The sequence below is a fragment of the Miniopterus schreibersii genome (assembly GCF_964146895.1).
Source record: "Miniopterus schreibersii genome assembly, chromosome: 10".
NCBI classification, from domain to species: Eukaryota; Metazoa; Chordata; class Mammalia; order Chiroptera; family Miniopteridae; genus Miniopterus; species Miniopterus schreibersii.
Window position 1 is genome coordinate 51,244,413 of NC_138110.1, and position 19,762 is coordinate 51,264,174.

At 39.8% G+C, this 19,762-nt stretch overlaps 1 protein-coding gene across 2 annotated transcripts in view; it reads right to left on the reverse strand.

Annotated features, from left to right (window-relative positions):
- Nucleotides 1-19,762, reverse strand: part of NCOA3 (nuclear receptor coactivator 3) — a 98,471-nt gene continuing 78,709 nt past the window's right edge. Inside the window, exons 9-23 of one of the 2 annotated variants that reach the window (XM_081149486.1) lie at nt 17,954-18,094; nt 17,559-17,706; nt 16,462-16,853; nt 15,431-16,296; nt 14,335-14,470; nt 12,932-13,126; nt 12,276-12,548; nt 12,051-12,177; nt 10,158-10,329; nt 6,705-6,998; nt 5,333-5,437; nt 3,765-4,005; nt 2,573-2,747; nt 2,077-2,221; nt 1-1,789 (exon numbers count right to left, since the gene is read on the reverse strand). In XM_081149486.1, coding sequence (XP_081005612.1) covers nt 1,778-1,789; nt 2,077-2,221; nt 2,573-2,747; nt 3,765-4,005; nt 5,333-5,437; nt 6,705-6,998; nt 10,158-10,329; nt 12,051-12,177; nt 12,276-12,548; nt 12,932-13,126; nt 14,335-14,470; nt 15,431-16,296; nt 16,462-16,853; nt 17,559-17,706; nt 17,954-18,094 — 3,422 coding nt within the window. In that variant the 3' untranslated portion in view covers nt 1-1,777. The remainder of the gene's footprint in view (nt 1,790-2,076; nt 2,222-2,572; nt 2,748-3,764; nt 4,006-5,332; nt 5,438-6,704; nt 6,999-10,157; nt 10,330-12,050; nt 12,178-12,275; nt 12,549-12,931; nt 13,127-14,334; nt 14,471-15,430; nt 16,297-16,461; nt 16,854-17,558; nt 17,707-17,953; nt 18,095-19,762) is intronic. The other variant, XM_081149487.1, reaches the window with a different exon arrangement.

Genomic DNA, 19,762 nt, shown 5'->3' on the forward strand with positions numbered 1-19,762 from the left:
CCCTATTCCCAACCGACCAGAATAAGTGTCAGGGAGTGGCAACAGCTGACAAGGGCAGGGGTAGGTAGCAGAGGGAGGGAGTGCAAAGGCGCTCAGACTACAGCTCTGAATCACACAAAAGTGACTTCTTGGGGCTGAATCTTTACGAAATAACCAGGACATTTCTTATTCTCAGGGATGGTGAAAACATCATGTTAGTAAATGGCAAGACAGCTGAGCAGACATTAGAAACCACACATCAAGGATTCTACTCCTGAGAGCTCAATTGGGATTTAGGTCCTGGTAACCAAAACCTTAGCACAATCCTCAAAGTGGACAAAAAGATGCCATATTCAATTTAAAAACAAAAAACAAAACATGAATTGCTTTTGTTTTATTTATGGGCAGCTTAAAATCCAAGATTCTTTTTAAAATCAAATTGCTTGATATTTTTTAATTCTTGATACCTTTTTTTAAAAGCTTATTTCCCCATGTCTATTCTTTCCCCCAAAATTAACAAAGTGCTTAGTTTTGGTAGAAGAATTTTTTTAAAAAATTTAAATGCCTACATCTAAACAAATGATCTCTTTAAAAAGCTTTTAGATTAAGGGACTGAAAAGAGTGAGGCATCTAAGGCTAGAGGGAAGGAAAAGCTTTGGATTGCTGTCCTCTCCCCCAGGCCACAAAATTCAGGGGATGTCTCTTCTGTTTGTAACCTCACCACACTGAGCTTACTGAAATCAACTATGTTAAATATTTAGCTTCACAAACTCTGTAAAAATGAGTTGTTGTAACCTACAAAAAAGGTATATACATATTTTACATAATATAATATCTTAAAGGTTATATTTACAAAAGCAAATCTATTCACAAACTGCGAGATTCTGATTCAGAATGCAGTACCTGGCCTTGGGTTTTCTGCAGTTTATTTTCAAAAAGCATTATTGCTCTACCATATAGGCAAAGGGTGACACCAGTACTTTCAACAAAATCATAGTTCTTATCCAACAGCTTAGACAAAAACCAGGAATGTGGTTCACCATTCCTCAAGACCTCAAGAATATTGCATTTATCCACTACTTTTTAAATAAAGTGCACTCGGCGGCACGTTAGCATGTGAGAAATTGCTACTGCTGCATTAAATACTGTCATCTCATTTCCCCCTCTACAAGGCCATTTGATATCAAGGAGAATTCCTGGAGGTGAAGTGTGACAAAACATTAGGAACAAGTGAAAATCCAGCTAAAGCCTAGGACAACTGAGAATAGGGCTGGAGCAACTCAACACTATCATTCGAGGAAGACTCAAATGCCAACCCTATGGGGCAGAACTGCCTAGTGGTGACAGAAACAAATGAGGGCTGGGACTATGCTCTTCCTCCAATGCTGCTGCAACTAGAGAAACCAGATGCTCTCATCGCTCGTGGTTTCTCCAATGTTCTCTGGACCACTTATATATACTTGAAAGGCTGAATAGCCAGGCAGACAGAAGGGACACGGGAGAGTTTTGCAATCAGTAACACTCCGGTCCCTCCAGAACCATATCTCTAAGAAGCAGAACGCCAAAACTATTTGTTTTGAACACCATGATACATAGGGGGAAAAAGAAAAGGTAGCTATCACACTTCAGCTTAAAATCCAGTCCTACTCAAATGACATCACTTGGAATACCCTTGTGGAGATGAAAGCTGGTCCTTTCTTCAAAGCTGGCTGCCTAGAACAATGATTCCTTACTCCCGATAATCCTAGTGCGGTGCCATTTGTACAGTGATTTCTTTGGAGGTCCTGGTGTAGAGATGTCAGCAGTATTTCTGTTAGCAACCAGAAGAAACATGAGTGAAACACTGCACAAGAGAAAAGAATCCATGTGTCTATGATGGCTTGCAACATGGCTCTGGCTGACTGAGCCAGATTCCTTAGATCTCAAATTACCAAAAGTATCTAATGGTCCAATGCCTTCAAACCAAAAATTTTTTCAATGACTGTATTTTAAGTTTTACATCCAAATTAAAAATCTACCTAGGAATTTAGATTACAGTTGAGGCTTTGGTTCCTTCCAGAAAACAAAAACATTTTGAGAAAGAATAGATCCCCATACCTGATCAGGGCCCATGGGCATGCCAGACATGGGCATGGAGTTCATGTTCATCTGTCCCATGGGACCGCTGCTGCCATTCATGTGCACCATACTATATGCTGCAACAGGATTCCCCTGGTGGGCAAACTGCTGCTGGGGAAAGGAGCTGCAAAGGAAGTATGAAATTAGCCCCTGGGTCATTTTAGTAGCACAGGACATGCACACAGAGACTATCACAGTTTTGCCAAATGTCACTGTACTTAAGCGGAGAACAACATTAGAGAGAAAACTCCCTGACAGCCTGCCCTCTACTTTTCTCAGCTGTCTGTATTCAATGGTCTCATGGATAAATGCATGAGAGGAAGGATTCACAAAATGGATGAGCCAAACAACATTTTCTAATGTGAACCCAGGCCTTTTGATCTCTCCACCCAAACAGGCTTAACTCAAAAATACAGAGCTCTCCTGAACTTTTGGCACTAGAACACCAATGACTTTTGAAGTCCTTGTTCTTCACCTGTTCCTGGCCAAGTTTCCTGATGGCCAGCCCTTCATTTCCGAGGACTGATACATAGGTGCAGTCTGAGGGTGCTGCATCATAGGATTCTGGGAGGGACCCATTCTTGATGACATCATTGCATTGGGAGGACTGGACACTCGACCAAAGGCTGGATCTGGCTGTTGTCCCATCCCTTTAAAGAAAGAAGAAATTACAATGCTCAAATGCTACCTCTTTAGAATACCAGCTTTCTATAGTAATTTTATGTTCTTTTTTAAAAGCAGGGGAAGGTGAGAAGTATAAGACAGATTGCTACAGGCTGCTTGCTAACTGCCAGTTATTCTTCTCACCAAGATGCCAACTAGAGTAACAGGCTTGCTGCAGAAAAGCACACTGCCAAGATCACATGAAGGGTGGGTAGTTCAATGAGCTTTCTGTATAAAAGGGACGCCGTATTATACTACTCACATCACTCTGTCCCTCTATAGAGGGCAGAAGAGCTTTTGTCCCCAGTGGGCAGGGATGCATCCTAAAATGTAAACTCCTCAGTAGATACCACTACCTCCAAGAGGTATAAGCATTATTATAATTAGTGTGTCTCACTCACAAGTAATAGGAACTCAAAAGCCCACACAACACACCCTTTTCTCTGATTTGACCAAGCCTTCAGAGACTAGAGACATAATGGGGGAAACACAATGACACCTGGTAGTTTTCCTTCCAAATTAAGATATGGAGAGCTGAAAAAACAAGACCTGGAAAAAAAATACTCAACTATGACAGACCATCTACCTCAATTACAATTACAATTATCTGTGCAGTGCAGTAGACATTTTTGTTCTGTTGTCTTTCTTTTTTTTTTTTTTTAAATCCTCACCCGAGAATATTTTTTCATTGCTTTTCAGAGAGAATGGGGGGGGGGGGGGCAGACGGACACATCGATGTGAGAGACACATAGATTGGTTGCCTTCTGCATGCGCCTCAACTAGGGCTGAGCCTGCAACCAAGGTACGTGCCCTTGGCCCAAATCGAACCTGGGACTCTTCAGTCCACAGGCTGATGCTCTAACCACTGAGAATTAATTTCATTTTTCTTATGAAATAACGGAGTGAACAGTATTTGTACTTGTTTTTAATATGCAACAGATCTAGTCAATCTTATGTCCTTAGTAATATTACTTTGGGACAGACATTATCATTATCAAATTTACCATAATTTGGTGGATATGGAAACTGCTGGGGTGGCGCCTGTGGCATGGCAGGCCCTGCCAAAACCCCATCCATGCTGGGGGAGGCAGTCACATTAGGGGGTGGGCTGAAGGCCTGGGTCTGCTGCTGCTGTTGCTGCTGCTGCTGCTGCATCATCATCGCTGCCACCCTCTGCTGTCGAAAGTGATGACTTAGCAGCTCCCTGCTGCGCTGGGCAACCATCTGGGCATTAAGAAAACCCTGCTAATACCCAAGAAAAAATTCAATTACACACATAATAGCGAAAAAACAGCTAATTTCATGCATATAGTACCCCCACAATATATTAGGTATCAGAAAAAAAAACACCCAATGCCTTTCTTGGCAATTACAAAAAAAGGAAAAATGCACAATTCTCATCTTGGTAAAGGCATTCTGGCTATTGGAGGGGGGTAGGAGGGTGGATATTTGCAGAATAGGGACCTAGAAATTAACTTGGGGGTCAGGAGCTGAAAGCAGACAGTTGTCAAGCTTTAAATAGAAAACATTCCTCAAAGTGAGAGACTACTTAGAGTAGATTTTGAGGATAAACTTTTCAGAAATTATGAAATAGAGCTATATGATGAAAAATGACGGGATTGAGAGTGTACTGGGGAAAGGGGGATTTGAAATAAGAAGGGGAGAAAATAAAAAAATATGGGGTTATACTCAGAAAGCAGGAATCCACCCCAGAAAATCTTACGATCTCTTTAAACCTCTGAAAGAGGAGGCAGAGGGTAAGGAGAAGCTACCTGAAGTTCAGGAGGTGACAAAGCACTTAACAAGGAAGCTGGTTTGTGTTCTACCAGCTGGGAGAGACCATCTTCAAAAGCAAGCTTTTATTATCATTTTGGAGGGCACCCTAGCTTAGCTTATACAGGATGTCTGATTATCAAGAAAATACAGATATCAGTTCTTGCAAGTGGACCTAAGACAGTGAAAACTAGGCATTTCAGCTGTTTTTGAACAATAATTGTAACATTTCAGACCACAGTAAAGGACTTCTGTGGTATCACCAGCCTCGTGCACATTAAGACAATACCTTAATACAGTCTCCACTTTAGACTGGAGGTAGAAAGAACTTTAATATCCCTTCCTCTATGGGAAAGAGATGTCATCTCAGAGATTATAAGAAGAGTAAGATTATGTTTTATTTATTTTCTTCTTTATTGTTCTTACAACTTCAAATGTTGCCCAGGGAGCATATGGTTTCATAATCCAAGAACAGAGAAAAGTTTCTAGATTATCTTAAATTCCTAAGAAGTAATAGCTGTTTTCACAACACAGTGATTGATCACAAATGGGAATTAATTTTAAAAACACGAATCAGTGGTGTTAATAAAAGAACCTCTCCTCTTCTGATTCTTCCCAGTCACCAGCAAGAGAAGAATGAAAGAAAAAGTGTGAGAGGACCATGAGATGGTTTCTTACCCAGAAATCTGGAATTACTTTATTTAACAACTATTTACTGAGAGCCAACCACAGGCCACGCCAGACCCTGTGCTAGGCATAGGACAGTGAAACTGAACATAGAGAAACTTGTTATTCTTACCTGGGAGTTCACCTGGGGCTGCATCATGGGCCTCATCACTGCAGCTCCACCAGCAGTGGGGTTTTCCATTTTCATTTCAAGTGCCTGCCGGCTCTGATTCAAAAACTGGAGAGACAGATAGATTGGTTAGGATGCAAATGGAACATATTAATAAGCCCAAAATACTTTTCCAAATCCTCAACACCACCCAGTGAAGTCACGATGGTATTCCAAACCCATTAACCTGGTTAAGTCATCACATCTAAGCTGAACCAGTCCATTTTCACATTTCACAAACGTCATGCTGAAAAGTTCTTGGCTAGCAAGTATATGAAGCTTTGTTGTTTGGTATCAGAAGTAAAAGTACAATTTTGCAGCTTAAAGAATATCTAGAACAGGAACTCAAAGGATTTGTAAAGTCAAATGTTCTCAGGGATTATTTAGGCCACTGGGGAAACAGCTTTAACTTGGTCTGAGTAACACTGAATAAACTACCTCCTCTACTACCTTTCCCTAGGTAAATTTTATTGGGAAGAAATAAAAAGTAAAATGACACCATGAGCACATTAACACAGTTCCCAAGTACTAAAAACTGACTCTTAGGAATACTCATACACTAGAAGCATCTCTGGCTCCTTGGATTCTAAACTCGCTTGCCTGCTTATACGGTTCAGCCTGACGCATTTGATAACTCAGCACACCCACGATGCAAATATAAATAAGTTTAAAATATTTGTTGGGGATTAAGGAAACTGAGAAAAATATCTTATCTTGGCATATTAAAAGAGAGCTCAAGTTTTATAAAATATCTAGAAACCAGCAGTTACATAAAAAGAACGCTGAGCCCTGGCCAGTGTGGTCACCCTGTGCAGCAAAAGGTTGCCAGTGCGATTCCCAATCAGGGCACATGCTGGGGTTTCAGGCTCAATCCCTGGCAGGGGTCGTGCAGAAGGCAGCCGATCAATGTCTCCCTCTCACATCTATGTTTCTCTCTAAATAAAGTTTTTAAGAATGCTGAAATCAATAAGGTTTAAATATTTGGTTATTACTATTAAAGACTTTTTTAAAAATAGAAGTTATCTACTTCCAGGACTACAAAGTCATCAAGAAATACTTTTCTCCCACAAAAGCAATCCTCTCTGGCACTGACTTTTTAACCTGTCCATTGGACTGACTATTCTTATAAAAACATACCTAATTCTAGCACACCACCCCTAACAAGAAACCATCTGTACAAACAAAATGTTACATGGAAGTGAAAACAAAAGGAATTCCTTTAGTTGACAAGGGATGGAGAGCCAGTGACATGAGCCCTGAAGAACACAGTCTAAAAACAATTGAGGAGGCCAAAGGTAAAGCAGCTTCAGCCAAAGCAGAGCATGTGAATGGTTACCTGTTGGCCCTGCAGCCTCTGCTGAAGCTGCATTCTAAGTTGCTTGGGGGTGTTTGTCCGAGGTCTCATGATGTTGGCCCTAGGGTGCATTCCCTGGAGAGGAAAACTGCCTTGCTGGTTCATCTGACTCATCATAGAGTTAAAAGATGGTGATTGTCCCTGAAGATTAAAGCCTCCTTGCATTGGAGGCCCCTGTGCTGGATACGTCTGCCCATATAATGCTGCCTTCTGATCCATTATTACTGCTGCTTCTTGTCCTTGGAAAACATCCTGTTTGGGCTCCAAAGCTTGTCCCTTAAACATCAAACACATAAATGAACAGTGAAGTACATCTGGGAAAGCAACTGAAATCATATGCTCTAGAGAAGGTGAAAAATAAAGTTAATATATGTGAACAATGATGTTGCAGAACTCCAAAAGCAAAATCAAGTTTATTGTCTGAAGTCCCATGAGAACACAGACCATGCCCCATCTTTCATGGCTGTGTCCTAGGTGCCTAGCACAAGGTTTCACACAGACAGACACTCAAACTTATTTTCTGAACCAAATATAATGTATTAAGTACCTGCAGAAATACTATTTGTTCCGGACTAGATTTCTGTACCAACATGGACCTCCCATGGCATATATAAAACAAACCAATTAAAATCACTATGCTTAGTCATTTCTAATGTAATTTGTAAAAGGAAATTTATGAAGTTTGCAACAGGTGATTTTGGAAGAGACAGGTAAATCGACAAAAGCTCATAGCCCCTGGAGTGTATTCACCTAAAGGTGGTCATCCACTACTGTCAGCGGAGGGCAGGCTGGCTTCACTCAACAAGTATTTACTTATTAAGTGCCTGTTATGTGCCAGATATCACTTCTGCTAAGGATGTGTACAAAATAATGTCCAGGAGATGACAGAAAAAGAGGTACAAATAAATATTCTGAAGGAGGGAAGAGCCTGCCATGCTCAGACAAGAAGAGCCTATCAGGTACATTTGCCTTTATCTTTTTATCCACAGGTAGAGAATGCCACGTGTGCAGGCCACACCCTCACCAAGGCTCGCCTCAAAGCATACTTCACCCCATTGCACAGTGACACCACACTGGGTTTTCGCCCACCTCTCTGGTCTTTCCCTGGAGGAATGTTAGCCCTCTTCTCTTCTCTCACTACATTCTCTACTTAGATGCTCTCATCCACTAGCGACGACTGGCAATTTTTTTGCTTCCAATTCAAATGTCTCTGAACTCTAATTCTGCTTATGCAACTGCCTACTTAACATCTTTACCTAGATGTCTCAGGCATCTCAAACTTAACATGCAGAAAACAGAAGTTGTGATTCCCGATAGCCCCGCCCCCAAAAGCCTGATTCTCCTCCAATCTCTTCTGCATCACAATACTGTACATGGCCGAAACCGTTCATCCCGAACTAAGTTGGCAATCTTGATTCTCCCATTCTCCCTGCCAAGTGTGTGTATGCACATGCACGCACACATGATCCACTATGTCCTGTCAGCTTTGCCTCCATGGCATATGTTGTACCCTTCTTTCCATTCCACTGCCACGACCCTTTTCAAGACAACTCTCAGGGCTCTTGTAGTAATTTGCATCTGTGTTTCTACTTTGTCCCATCATACCAATTCCCTTCTCCAGACAGAAATCGGAGATAACCTCTTATAAAGACAATTTATACAGTAAAAAATACTGTAAGTTTAACATAGCAAATTGATCGTGCACATTTAACAATTTTCTCTTGCTAACCCTACTAAAATGACAGCAAATAAAAAGGTAGTATTTAACCACAAAATAATGAGAATAAGGACGGTTAACGAGATCAAATAGGTCAACAGGCATCTGAAAGACAAAAAGAGAAGGGAGGCGTAACTCAACAGAGCAGAGAAACAGACCCATGTGCTTGAAGAGGAAAACACACAAGAACTGAGCAAATGTCTCCCAGGTAGTCAATGGGAGACTCCACTGGGACAGCAGAGGGTCAGGCACAGTGCTCACACAGATGGTTGGTTAGGAGTCTGAGCATAGAGCAGGGGGGGCCAACTACCTCCTGCTCCCGAACTCCACACACTCAAGGGGCTGTACCTTCTACCTAACCTACTCCCCTAAGTGCCTGGGTTCAGGGACACCAAGCACAAGAGAGGGTAGAAACAGGGCAGAGGCTGAAAACAGAAAATCTTATATATTTACAATTTCTCGTAGAATTTTATAATTTTGTAAACTCACTACTCTAGCCCAAAATGCAACCAGGCAATAAAAAAAATTTCCAGCCCTAGCCGTTTTGGCTCAGTGGTTAGAGCATCAGCCTGTGGACTGAAGAGTCCCGGGTTTGATTTCGGCCAAGGGCATATACCTCGATTGCAGACTCCGCCCTGGTTGGGGCATGTGCGGAGGCAACCAATGTGTCTGTCTCACGTCAATGTTTCTCCCCCACCCCACCTCCACTCTCTCTGAAAAGCAATAGAAAAAATACCCTCAGGTGAGGATTTAAAAGAAAGAAAAAAAAAAAAAAACCCAGGCAAGAAATGGAGGATCTTCTCTAGAAAAACTATATTGGAGTGGGGGGGAGAACAAATCTACATGTTGCAATTTGGGTAGTCCTGAAATAAGACTGATCCTGCCTTTTCAATATATTACTCTTAAGTATAAAAAGGTAGTCCAGGATCACCAGATATTTGATGATGAAAGCGTCCAACATTAGTGCCTCAAACAAATAAAAAGAAACTTAAAAACAAAGATTTAAAAAAACACAGAATCAATGTAATGTCCAACATGTCAACAGATACCCCAGAAAGAAAGATCACAAAAAACAGAAGAGATACAATTATTAAAGAAATTATACAAGAAAATGCCCCCAAACCAAAGGCAATTATCTGTGCATCTAATACATAGCAGAATGAATGAAACGAGAGCCACACCAAGATAGGGCATCATGCCCTGGCGGGCGTGACTCAGTGATCAGAATGTCAGACTGCCCACCAGAGGGTCTCAGGTTCCCAATCAAGGGCACATACCTTATGGGTTGCAGGTTTGATCCCCTGCCCCGGCTGGGGGGCGTGTGCAGGTGGCAACCAATTGATGTGTCTCTGTCACATCGATGTTTCTCTCCCTCCCTCCCTCCCCTTCCACTCTAAAAATCAATGGAAAAAATATCCTCAGGTGAGGATTAACAAAAAGAAAAGAAGTTATGTGACTTAACTAACATAAGTAAAAAGCAACATTTTTAAAACTACACAGTAGTTTTATTAGGATCCTTTCTATAGTTGCCTAAAATCTGGCATCTTTATAAAATAATAGGTTGCTGGAAGTAATATCACAATTATAAAGTACATTTTCTCAATTTAATGCTGGTATACATGAAGGTAGTAATGTAACACAAGTAACACAGGCGGTCTTGTGCATGGCTTCAAGGATGTGCACACACATACTTCGATTTCCATGTTAATGCTACCTACTTGATTTACAAGTTCAGGGATGCCCAGAGCTCTGTCAATTTCTTCTAAGCCTGTGGCATCGGTGTTGCTCAAGAGTGTGTGCAATTGGTCCAACAATGCTCTTTCATCATTCTGTCCTTCTAGGTTTGAAGGTGGCCCAAGAAGATCATCCAGGGAATTTCTAAGAAGTGGCCTAAAAGGAGATTTGCAATTACAATGTTGCTTTTCTTCTTCAAAATAAAAAATAATCACAATAACTATACATAATATTTTAATATGCAATAACTCAAATACTATAAGTATAAATACCAACTGAGTAGCAGAGACTAGCAAATGGTATCAATTTAAATTTAAGGCCCACAGCCCAGCTGGAGTAGTTCTGTGATTGAGTGTCGACCCATAAACCAGGAGATCACGGTTCAATTTCTGGTCATAGCACATGCCCAGGTTGCAGGCTCAATCCCAATCCCCAGTAGGGGGCATGCAGGAGGCAGCCGATCAATGAATGTCTCTCATCATTGATGTTTCTCTCTCTCTCTCCCTCCTTTCCTCTGAAATCAATAAAAGCATACATATCTTTTTTAATTTAAATTTAAAGCCCACAATTTTAAACTTATGAGGCCATCTTCAATCATCATATCTAGCTTAGGCTTCTCCCCTCTAATCATCAAAATGTAACTGCTAGACCCCTAGGCATTTGGGGGACAGCAGAGACTGGGGTTGGGAATGGAGGATGCAGTTTTCAAGACGCTACAAGAATAGAGGTGGTAATAGTCATATAAGTTGAAAAATCAACAAAAGAACAGGAAAAAAGGATAGAAATGATGCACTATCGAACTGAGCCTGGTAACCTGCTAAAATAACTTTGTTATACTTGACCCAAAGAGCTCATGCAGTGACAAGTATAATACAAACTCCATACATCACAGCAAGGTGCCACAGTTCTCAAGCACATTAAAAGGGCATGGAGCTAGACATTTCTCCTGACCCAAAAAATTCTGTGATGAAACTATTTGTTCTCTACTGGGTAAAGAAGCACTCAAGTTAATAAATTCATGTGGTGCCCTGGCTGATGTGGCTCAGTTGGTTGAGCACTGTCCCGGTGCATGTAAAGGTCACTGATACAATCCTCAGTCAGCACAGAGGCCCAGTTTGCAGGTTCGATCCCCAATTGGGGTGGGTCGGGGTGGGTACAGAAGGCAACTGATCAATGTTTCTCTCTCTCCCTCTACCATTCTCTCTAAAATCCATAAAAACATTTTAAAAAAATAAAAAATAAATTCATGTGGTTATATAACTACTCAAAAGACCAATTCATTTTTTTCTTAGCTTAACATATTATAGAATTCAAGTTAGAATTGACATTGACAGGTAGCTTCTTTCATGCAAATGAGTTATTACCGACCAAGCTAAATAAAAATAAAATATAAACATAATCCACTCTCTTTTACAAAAGAGTGCTATATACAGTTCACCATCACCATCATCCCTTAAATGTTTTAAATAATTTTTAAGAAGAATTATCCAATCCTTAAAAATTAATTTTTCATAAAAACTAGGCTTATCCTCTGAACACCATTTACCTTATAAAAATGGTGCTAATTTACCCCCCTCTTCATGGAGGAGAATTAGAACATTATGAGAGACAACTAGCTCACAGAGGCTCTCAGGTTTGACCACTCAAGAGTCCTGGTAGCTGAACAATATAATTCCGTCTCCTCCCTCTCCCATGAATGCCATTGCTTGGTGCCTCAGCCTCGTTTTTACATATAATTATCCAAGAAATGCCCACATGGCAACAGATTACTTAATTACAGTTTTTCTCATCCTCTTTTAGGTTTGTTCCTGTGCTCTGATCCTTTTCTAGGTAATCCAATGCTAACATTTACTCGAGTCATATAATAACCCCCCCACCTATTTTGAGTCCCATGAGGGCCTTGTTCCATGGACAACATGCCATCTGGCCAGGAACCTGATTGGTTAGATGGTGCTGCTGGGCCATAAGGACTGACCCCCATTCCCATGGGAATTTCACCAGGCCCTGGAGAAGCAAGAAAGAAAGAATAAATTTTCAAATAAGCCAATAGCAAAAATTACTCTAAAATATCTAATTTCATTTTTCATGAAGGGGATGCTTACGCATTTGAAGCATCTGCTGCTGCTGCTGCTGCTGCTGTTGCTGCTGCTGCTGCTGTAACATTGGTCTTGAACCTGGAATGCTATTGGACCGAAGAGGCAAGGTGGGCATCGAGCCACCCATTGTAGGTCTAGGTAAAGCAGAATTATAATCCGCTCCTGGTCTTCCCATGGAGTTTGAACTCATAGGTTCCATTCTGCTGGCCTTTGAGTTTGGTAAGCCCCAGTCTCCCGAGGAAGGAGTCTGATTCACAGTCATGTTTCTGTTTGGTCCACCTACAACAGGTAGAAATTATTAGGTCTTTTCCATATTATAATAAAATCCTTCTTATATCATCTAGGTACAGTCATTATACACATCAGCCATTACAAAAAAAGTGCTTTGTCATCCTAAGAATAGGACTAGCTAACTATTAAGACATTTTTCATGGGCCAGTATGAATCCATTACAGGTTAGAAAATGTCTTAGATCAAAAGCCTTCTAAAGGAGTTTAAATAACCAAGACATAGAATAAATGAACAGAATACTCATGAAAGAAACATTATGCTGCTTTTATTCAAAAACCTATTAATCCCAGTTACTTAAATGGCTCTAAGTGTTCAATTTGCTTTTCCCCAAAGAAAATTTTAATCACAAATACTAATTAGAAATAACATACCCATATTTGAACCATAATTTTCCTGACTATCCATCATTCTTGGATTCCCACCCAACATTGGTTGCTTTGGTAACATGGGGAAAGCACTGATATTCTTTACTGGAGGACTTGAGCCAACAGAAACAGGGCTATCTAGAGACACTGCTCGGTTGTATGGAGGACGAATGGACTGCACAGACTGTGGACTCCTCAAACCTGTTGAAAACATAGAAGCACAATACATATAAATATCCTCTGATGATCTGGTACATAATCAAGTAGAAGACATAAATACCAATACCACCCACCCAACAATGTCTTTCTTACTAAAAACAAACACTGTCATCCTTTACAATATAAAGACTAAGTAAAAAAAAAAAATCCTGTATTCCAAACACAGTAAAAACAAGAATCTCAGTATTGGCTGACGTAGTAGGCACTGATCTGTAGCCTGTTACAGTCATTCCTATTCTGATTCACTTTAATCCTGAAAATGTTACTGATGTTTCAAACTGCTGAAGGTTCTTCACCTATGTCTACTTATTAAATGGCATCTCTGTTAGAATTTTACAATTAAGTGTAATCAGATAAGTGTCTTCTAATCAAACAAGCGCTGAAACATAAAATTTCCTCCTAACCTTTTTCTTTTTTCCAGTCTATTTCATTAATCTGATTATCCATTTCAGTTTAGGAAATAGGGCCACTGAAAATGAATAACCTTCATTCAGATAATTGTTAACTATTCTTTTTCAATTAATACATACAATATATCCGTATTAAATTGATGAACGAGGAAAGACATGGCTATAGAAAAGAAGCTGGTGTTCAAATAGCAAACACCAAAGAAGAAAAGTCTCATAATTAATGACAAGATTCCATAAGTATCAAAGGACAGGTTTTGAGCTACAGTTTTGGTTGCTTTTTAACCCAATACTCTGTGCCTAGAAAAATATATGCCCTAGTACCTAGTACTCATCTGGACCAAGCAAAGATGAACATTTTCCTATACATGCCATGATTACCAGCATCGTATTAGTTTAAAAAAGGGAATTTATTTATTTTTTTATTTCAAAGAGAGGAAGGGAGAGAAACATCAATGATGACAGAGAATCATCAATCGGCTGCCTCCTGCATGTATCCTATTGGGGATCGAGCCCAAAACCTGGGCATGAGCCCTCCAGGTTCCGGGGTCGACACTCAACCACTGAACCACACTTGGCTGGACAGGAATTTTTTTAAAAATAGGAAAATGTCCCAGAAGTTTTTACAAACACATAATTATAAATTAGTATAAGAACCTGAGAGGCAGAGTATGCAATCTGAAGTTATATATGCCAGCTGGATCCTAGTCTTAATGTAAGAGTACATACAAGTATGCAGAAAAGTTTAAAATGCAGCAAGAATAAAACCCAGTTCTTTCTTACCCAGAGGATTAGTTCCTTGAAACATTTGTTGCTTGGTTCCCAGATTACTACCATTTGTGGATATGGAATTATTGTAAAAGTCAGAACTAGACAGATCCCCAAGAATAGCATCTAGATTATCCAAATCTCCAGATCCCTGAAAATAAAATTTTAAAAATTAACCTGTGTACATTACTAGATACACAGGTATAAACATATTCATGGAAAGAAAATAGATGAAATGGGAACCAGTAAAATACAACAGTTACATGAAATGATAACTCCCAACTTAAAGTCTGGCTAATTATGACCATCCCCCCACCCCCCAGTCTTCTTTCTTGAAAGAACAGTTAAACTACTAAGATAAACCCCTGGGTTTGGAGGTGCTCTCAAAGGGGCATTTCCTTAATTTACAGTAGATGTTTAATTCTCAAACTGTAGGATGTTTTCCAGCTAACAGTAGTCAGGGTCATTAGACAAAGATGCCTGCATCTACACATACCTTCTGAAAACAAGTATGATTAATAATAAAAGCAACAAGCTGATGTTCAACACAGTATTCATAGGTGTGCTTTAAAAGGGGCTTTTGGTCAATAAATTTGGAGAATACTAGCATAAACAAAGTCAAACGGACATCCTAACAGTAGGACTTCTCCAAGACTTTAATTTTCTCAGGCAAATATTAACATCTCCCAGAATCGTGTTCCTCAAGCAGAGTTTGGGAAGTGCTTATATAGAACGTACATAAAATGTGATTTTAGGTAAAAATCAAAATGGTGTTGCTTAATACAAATCCCCATTCCTACCCCCTGGTTTCTTTCTAGCATGCCCTTAAATCTGCTCATTCCAACAATAAATTTGAAAAAAAAAATTTCAAATTGGCTGGTAATGAGTTACTGTCACATTTTAGAACACACATCTGATATTTCTAAATTGTATCATAATACACTTTACTGATGCCCAAAAGAATTACAAAGAAATGATAGCTCAAGATTAACTTCCATTAAATAAACCTAAAATACAAGATTAGAATTTGTGTATAAAACATTGTCTTTCTAATACAGAAATGCAAGGATGAAACACAATGACTAAGCTGGAATATATAGAAACAAATTACCTCTTCATTTGTTTCTGTCTTAATTTTAGCATCTTTTTCTTGGCTTGAGCTAGGCACTGTGGAGCTGCTGCACTGACTCATTTTGTTATCCACTCCCTCCACTTTGGGCTGTACTTCTTTAGAGAGAGTATCACTAGGATCATCCCTGTCCAGCAGGTATCTGAGTAGGGCATTATTTTCCTTCTTCTTAGGACTTAGTTGCTCCTGCTTGACGTTTCCTTCCACACAGAATGTTGTACTACTAGTGTCTTTCCCAGTGGCTTCTGCAGTAATCTTGGCCACTTCAGCTGGTGAATTCCCGTTCTGCAGCAACTTGTGCAAAATCCGGTGCTTCTCTTGCAGCAGTGACCCATGCATATTGGATGTAGAGGACACTCCTCCTGATGTTGAAGAGGAGACCCCAGAGGGGCTGGTGACACTAACGGAAGAATCTTTACAACTTGGATCCAGTGGGGAGTTGGTCAAAGAGGAATGACCCCGGTCATCAGAAGAACAGGTAAGTAACTGAAGTAATTTTTTATGACCTTTGCTTTCCAGAGGACCCCGTTGATTCTCTGACCCTTCGACATTGCTCTCCTTACTATCTTTGTCATTGAGGTGATCCCTATTTGACTGACACATTGAACTCTCCACAGGATTCTGGTCACAATACAAGCCTAAGGGACTCTTAGAATCCTGACTGTTCACTTTATTTGGTTGAGTTATATTCATATTGGGAGAGTTGTCCAATTTGGGGCCTGGTGAAGACAGAGTAGATAAAAGAGACGTCCCCACACCCTCACTGATAGCTTGAAGGGCACTGAGAGAGCTGCTGGAAAAGCTGTGGCTCCCAGTACTGCCAGAAGATCCCATGGGAGAGTGCACACCTGGATTTGGAGAAAAGTGAGAAAAATAATTGACTGCCAAATGCTATAACAAAACACCATTTAACTCTTCAGAGTTTCTATTATAAAATAAGTTAACTTCGTAAGAATTACAGTGGTATGGAAAGAATTACCAAAAAAGAAAAAAGAAAATGCCAACAAGAATACCTGCTACAGGAGAAAACTGATGTGAGGCCATCTTTGGACTTCCACGATTACGAGGAGAAATCATGATATTCTGCTGGTTGGAGCCAAGACCAGGACTCCCATGTGGGGGGCTACTCATGCTGAGACCATAGGTGTTGTTCTGGTAGGAAGATGGTGACTGGATGGCTGGCCCAGGGTTCATTGAAGCTATGTTACTGGAAGCCCCATATCTAGCTCCACTCATTTGCCCTGTGGTACTGGGGTCAGCCAAGCCATAGGTCCTGCTGTTCAGCATCGGTAAGCCTTGGTTCGGTGACATGCTCATGCCACCTACCGAGTTATTACATCCAGCCGCTGGAGGTCTAATGCCTTGTCCAACAGGATTTGGGTTCGGTCTATACCCATTCTGTTCCCTGCAAAAAAGGAAAAAAATTGACAGGTGTGAATTAAAGCCCAGAATCAGATTTTCTAAAAAGGACGAAGTGCCCAGGAACTTAATTTCTTAGGCATCATTCTTATACCTAGTAACAATTCCAATCTAGATATTGATCAATTATTAACCTAGTGACATACTTTTTAATAAGCCACAAAATCTAAATGAGTAACACCACCACAGCACAGCAAAGGGCCAACAGCTATGTTAACTGAAATCTCAGCAGTGCTTTACTAGAGTTGCCGCCCACCTAGGAGTTAACCAGGATGTGCAGCAAACTACTCAAGATAATGAATGAATGAATGAATGAATACTTCTTCAGGTGTTGTTCATTTAGTAACTATTCTTAAAGTCTACCTTCAACTTTTAAATTCAATTCTTAGAGCAATGTAATATACCATTGGCATGAAAGCTAACAGAGGTAGTCAGGTTTTATATGTTCTTTTATCTACTAGCCTTCCCATTTCCCAGATTTCCCAGGAAGTAATTATTTAATGAGCAAATACTCATTTCCACATTAAAATGCAACCTTAAAGAAAACAATCTAGGAATCTAAACTCACTTCGGTAAATCCAACATCCTTCTTGCTTTTTCTTGTTGAATTTTCTCTTTTTTTACATTAATAATGAAGCATTTGAGGACATCGCTGCACTTATTATGAGAATATGCAGTAAACTATCATTACCTCTGAAGAAAGTGGGTTGAAACAAAACCATGACGATCATTTGTTACAGGATTTCGGAAGAGTTTACTTTTTGTTTGTGCAGTCACTATAGTTCCATCAGCCAAAGAGAATCGATACACTGGCGTTTCTGCATGGCCATGAATATAAGCTGTTGGGGGAAATATCCTGTTACTAATAACTACAATTACAAACAGGTATATATAGAAAAGAAATATACTTCAAATGCAATATTTTCAAAATCCAGTGAAAGACTGGACCTACAACAAAATTATGAATAGGCTAAACTAAGAATGCTCAAGAATCATTTCCCTACCCCACATGCACAAAACTACGGTCATGTATGTGCTTCTGCTTTATAGCATGCCAAGCAATATCAAGAATCAAAAATGATTTACCTTCTTGATAGTGACGTTTCTGGGACCATGACTGCCCATCATTAAGACTAAAAAATCTCTGGATACACCTTCGAATTATATCTTCAAAGCCAGGTCTCATAGAGGATCGCAGTGAATTTGTATCTATATTGACAAGTTTTCCTATTAAATAAAAAATAAGAATTTAAATCCAACCAACAAGTATTTACTCGTTGCATACTGCATGGCTTAGCACTAAGAAATAAAGACACTAAATCCTTGTTCCACCTTCTCTGATCCAAATTTCTGCTATATCCAAAGCTTTTCTGTCTAAGGGCACAGTCCTTCAGTAAAGTCTTACATTAAATGTTTTGCTATATAGACTATAACAGTGTATCACACTCCTCCTACTACTTTCTGAATGTACAGAAAGTAACATGTCCAGATAACCTCAGGTTCATTTTCATAAAAGGAAAAAAATAACACCTACCAGTAAAATTGTTCATATCTGATGATATTGCCCCTGCAACTATGAAGCAAGAGAAAATACCTGCCTAAACAGACAGTAGGGACCATTCTTCCCATCTGAGAGGTGACTTCATTTTTGGACACTTAAAATCTATACAAGTAGGGTTAATCAAATACTCATATCCACAACTCTGGAATTTTAACAATTTTTCCTTAATACCAAATACACTAAAGAGACAAAATATATACAACTCAAATATGCTATGAAATTATAGGTTTCATGATAGTCCTTAAAAACTGGCTAGGCCTTTTCAAGTTCTGAGCAGTACCAGGTAGGCTCCAGGAACAAATACCTTACAAAAAGTGGCAAAAAGAGAGCCAAGAAGAAAGTGGTTGATCCATTTTGGAAAAAGACTGGTATGATGTGAAAGCACCAGCTATATTCAACATAAGAAATACTGGGAAAACACTAATAACAAGGACTCAACGAACCAAAATTGCCTCTGATGGTCTCAAGTGCTGTGCTACTAAAGTGAGCCTTGCTGATATAAAGAATGTTTAAGTTACATTTAGAAAATTCAAAATAATTACTGACAATGTCCAGGACCAAAACTGTGTGGTCAACATCCATGACATGAATTTCTGTGACAAAATATGAAACATGGTCAAAAAATGTCAGACTATGACTAAAGCTCACGTTGAAGTCAAGACTACCGATGGTTGTTTTTGTCTGTTCTGCACAAATTTTACTAAAAAAATGCAATACTCAGATCCAGACAACCTCTCATACTCAGCACCAAAAGGCCCACCAAATCTAGAAGACAGAAATCATAACACAAGATTTGTAGACAGCCAGTATGGCTCAGTGGTTAGAAGGTCAACCTGTGCAAGAACTGATGGAGCTGAACCAGAGGGTCTCAGGCTCAGTTCCATGAAGGGCACATGCCTGGGTTGCACGTTTGATCCCCATCCCCGGGGGCGTGCAGGAGGCAACCAACTAATGTGTCTCTCTCACATTGATGTTTCTCTCTCTCCCCCCTCCCTCCCTGAAAATCAATGGAAAAAATATCCTCACCCCTTGAGTGAGAATTTAAAAAAAAAAAAAAAAAGATGTGCAGACAAATGACTTGGAAGAATTGGTCAATAACTTGATTCCAGACAGACTGGGAAAGACACAGAAAAAATCTGCTGATCTGTTTATCCTCTCCATGATGCATTTGTGAGAAAAGTAAACATGAAGAAAATCAAGTTTGGATTGGGAAACTCATGATTCTTCATGGTGAATGACAGTTCTGGAAAAGCTGAAAAGGCACTGATGTTGGATAAGCTGATGGATATGAGCCACTAGTCCAAGAACCTGTTTAAACTTCAGATCTTTAATGG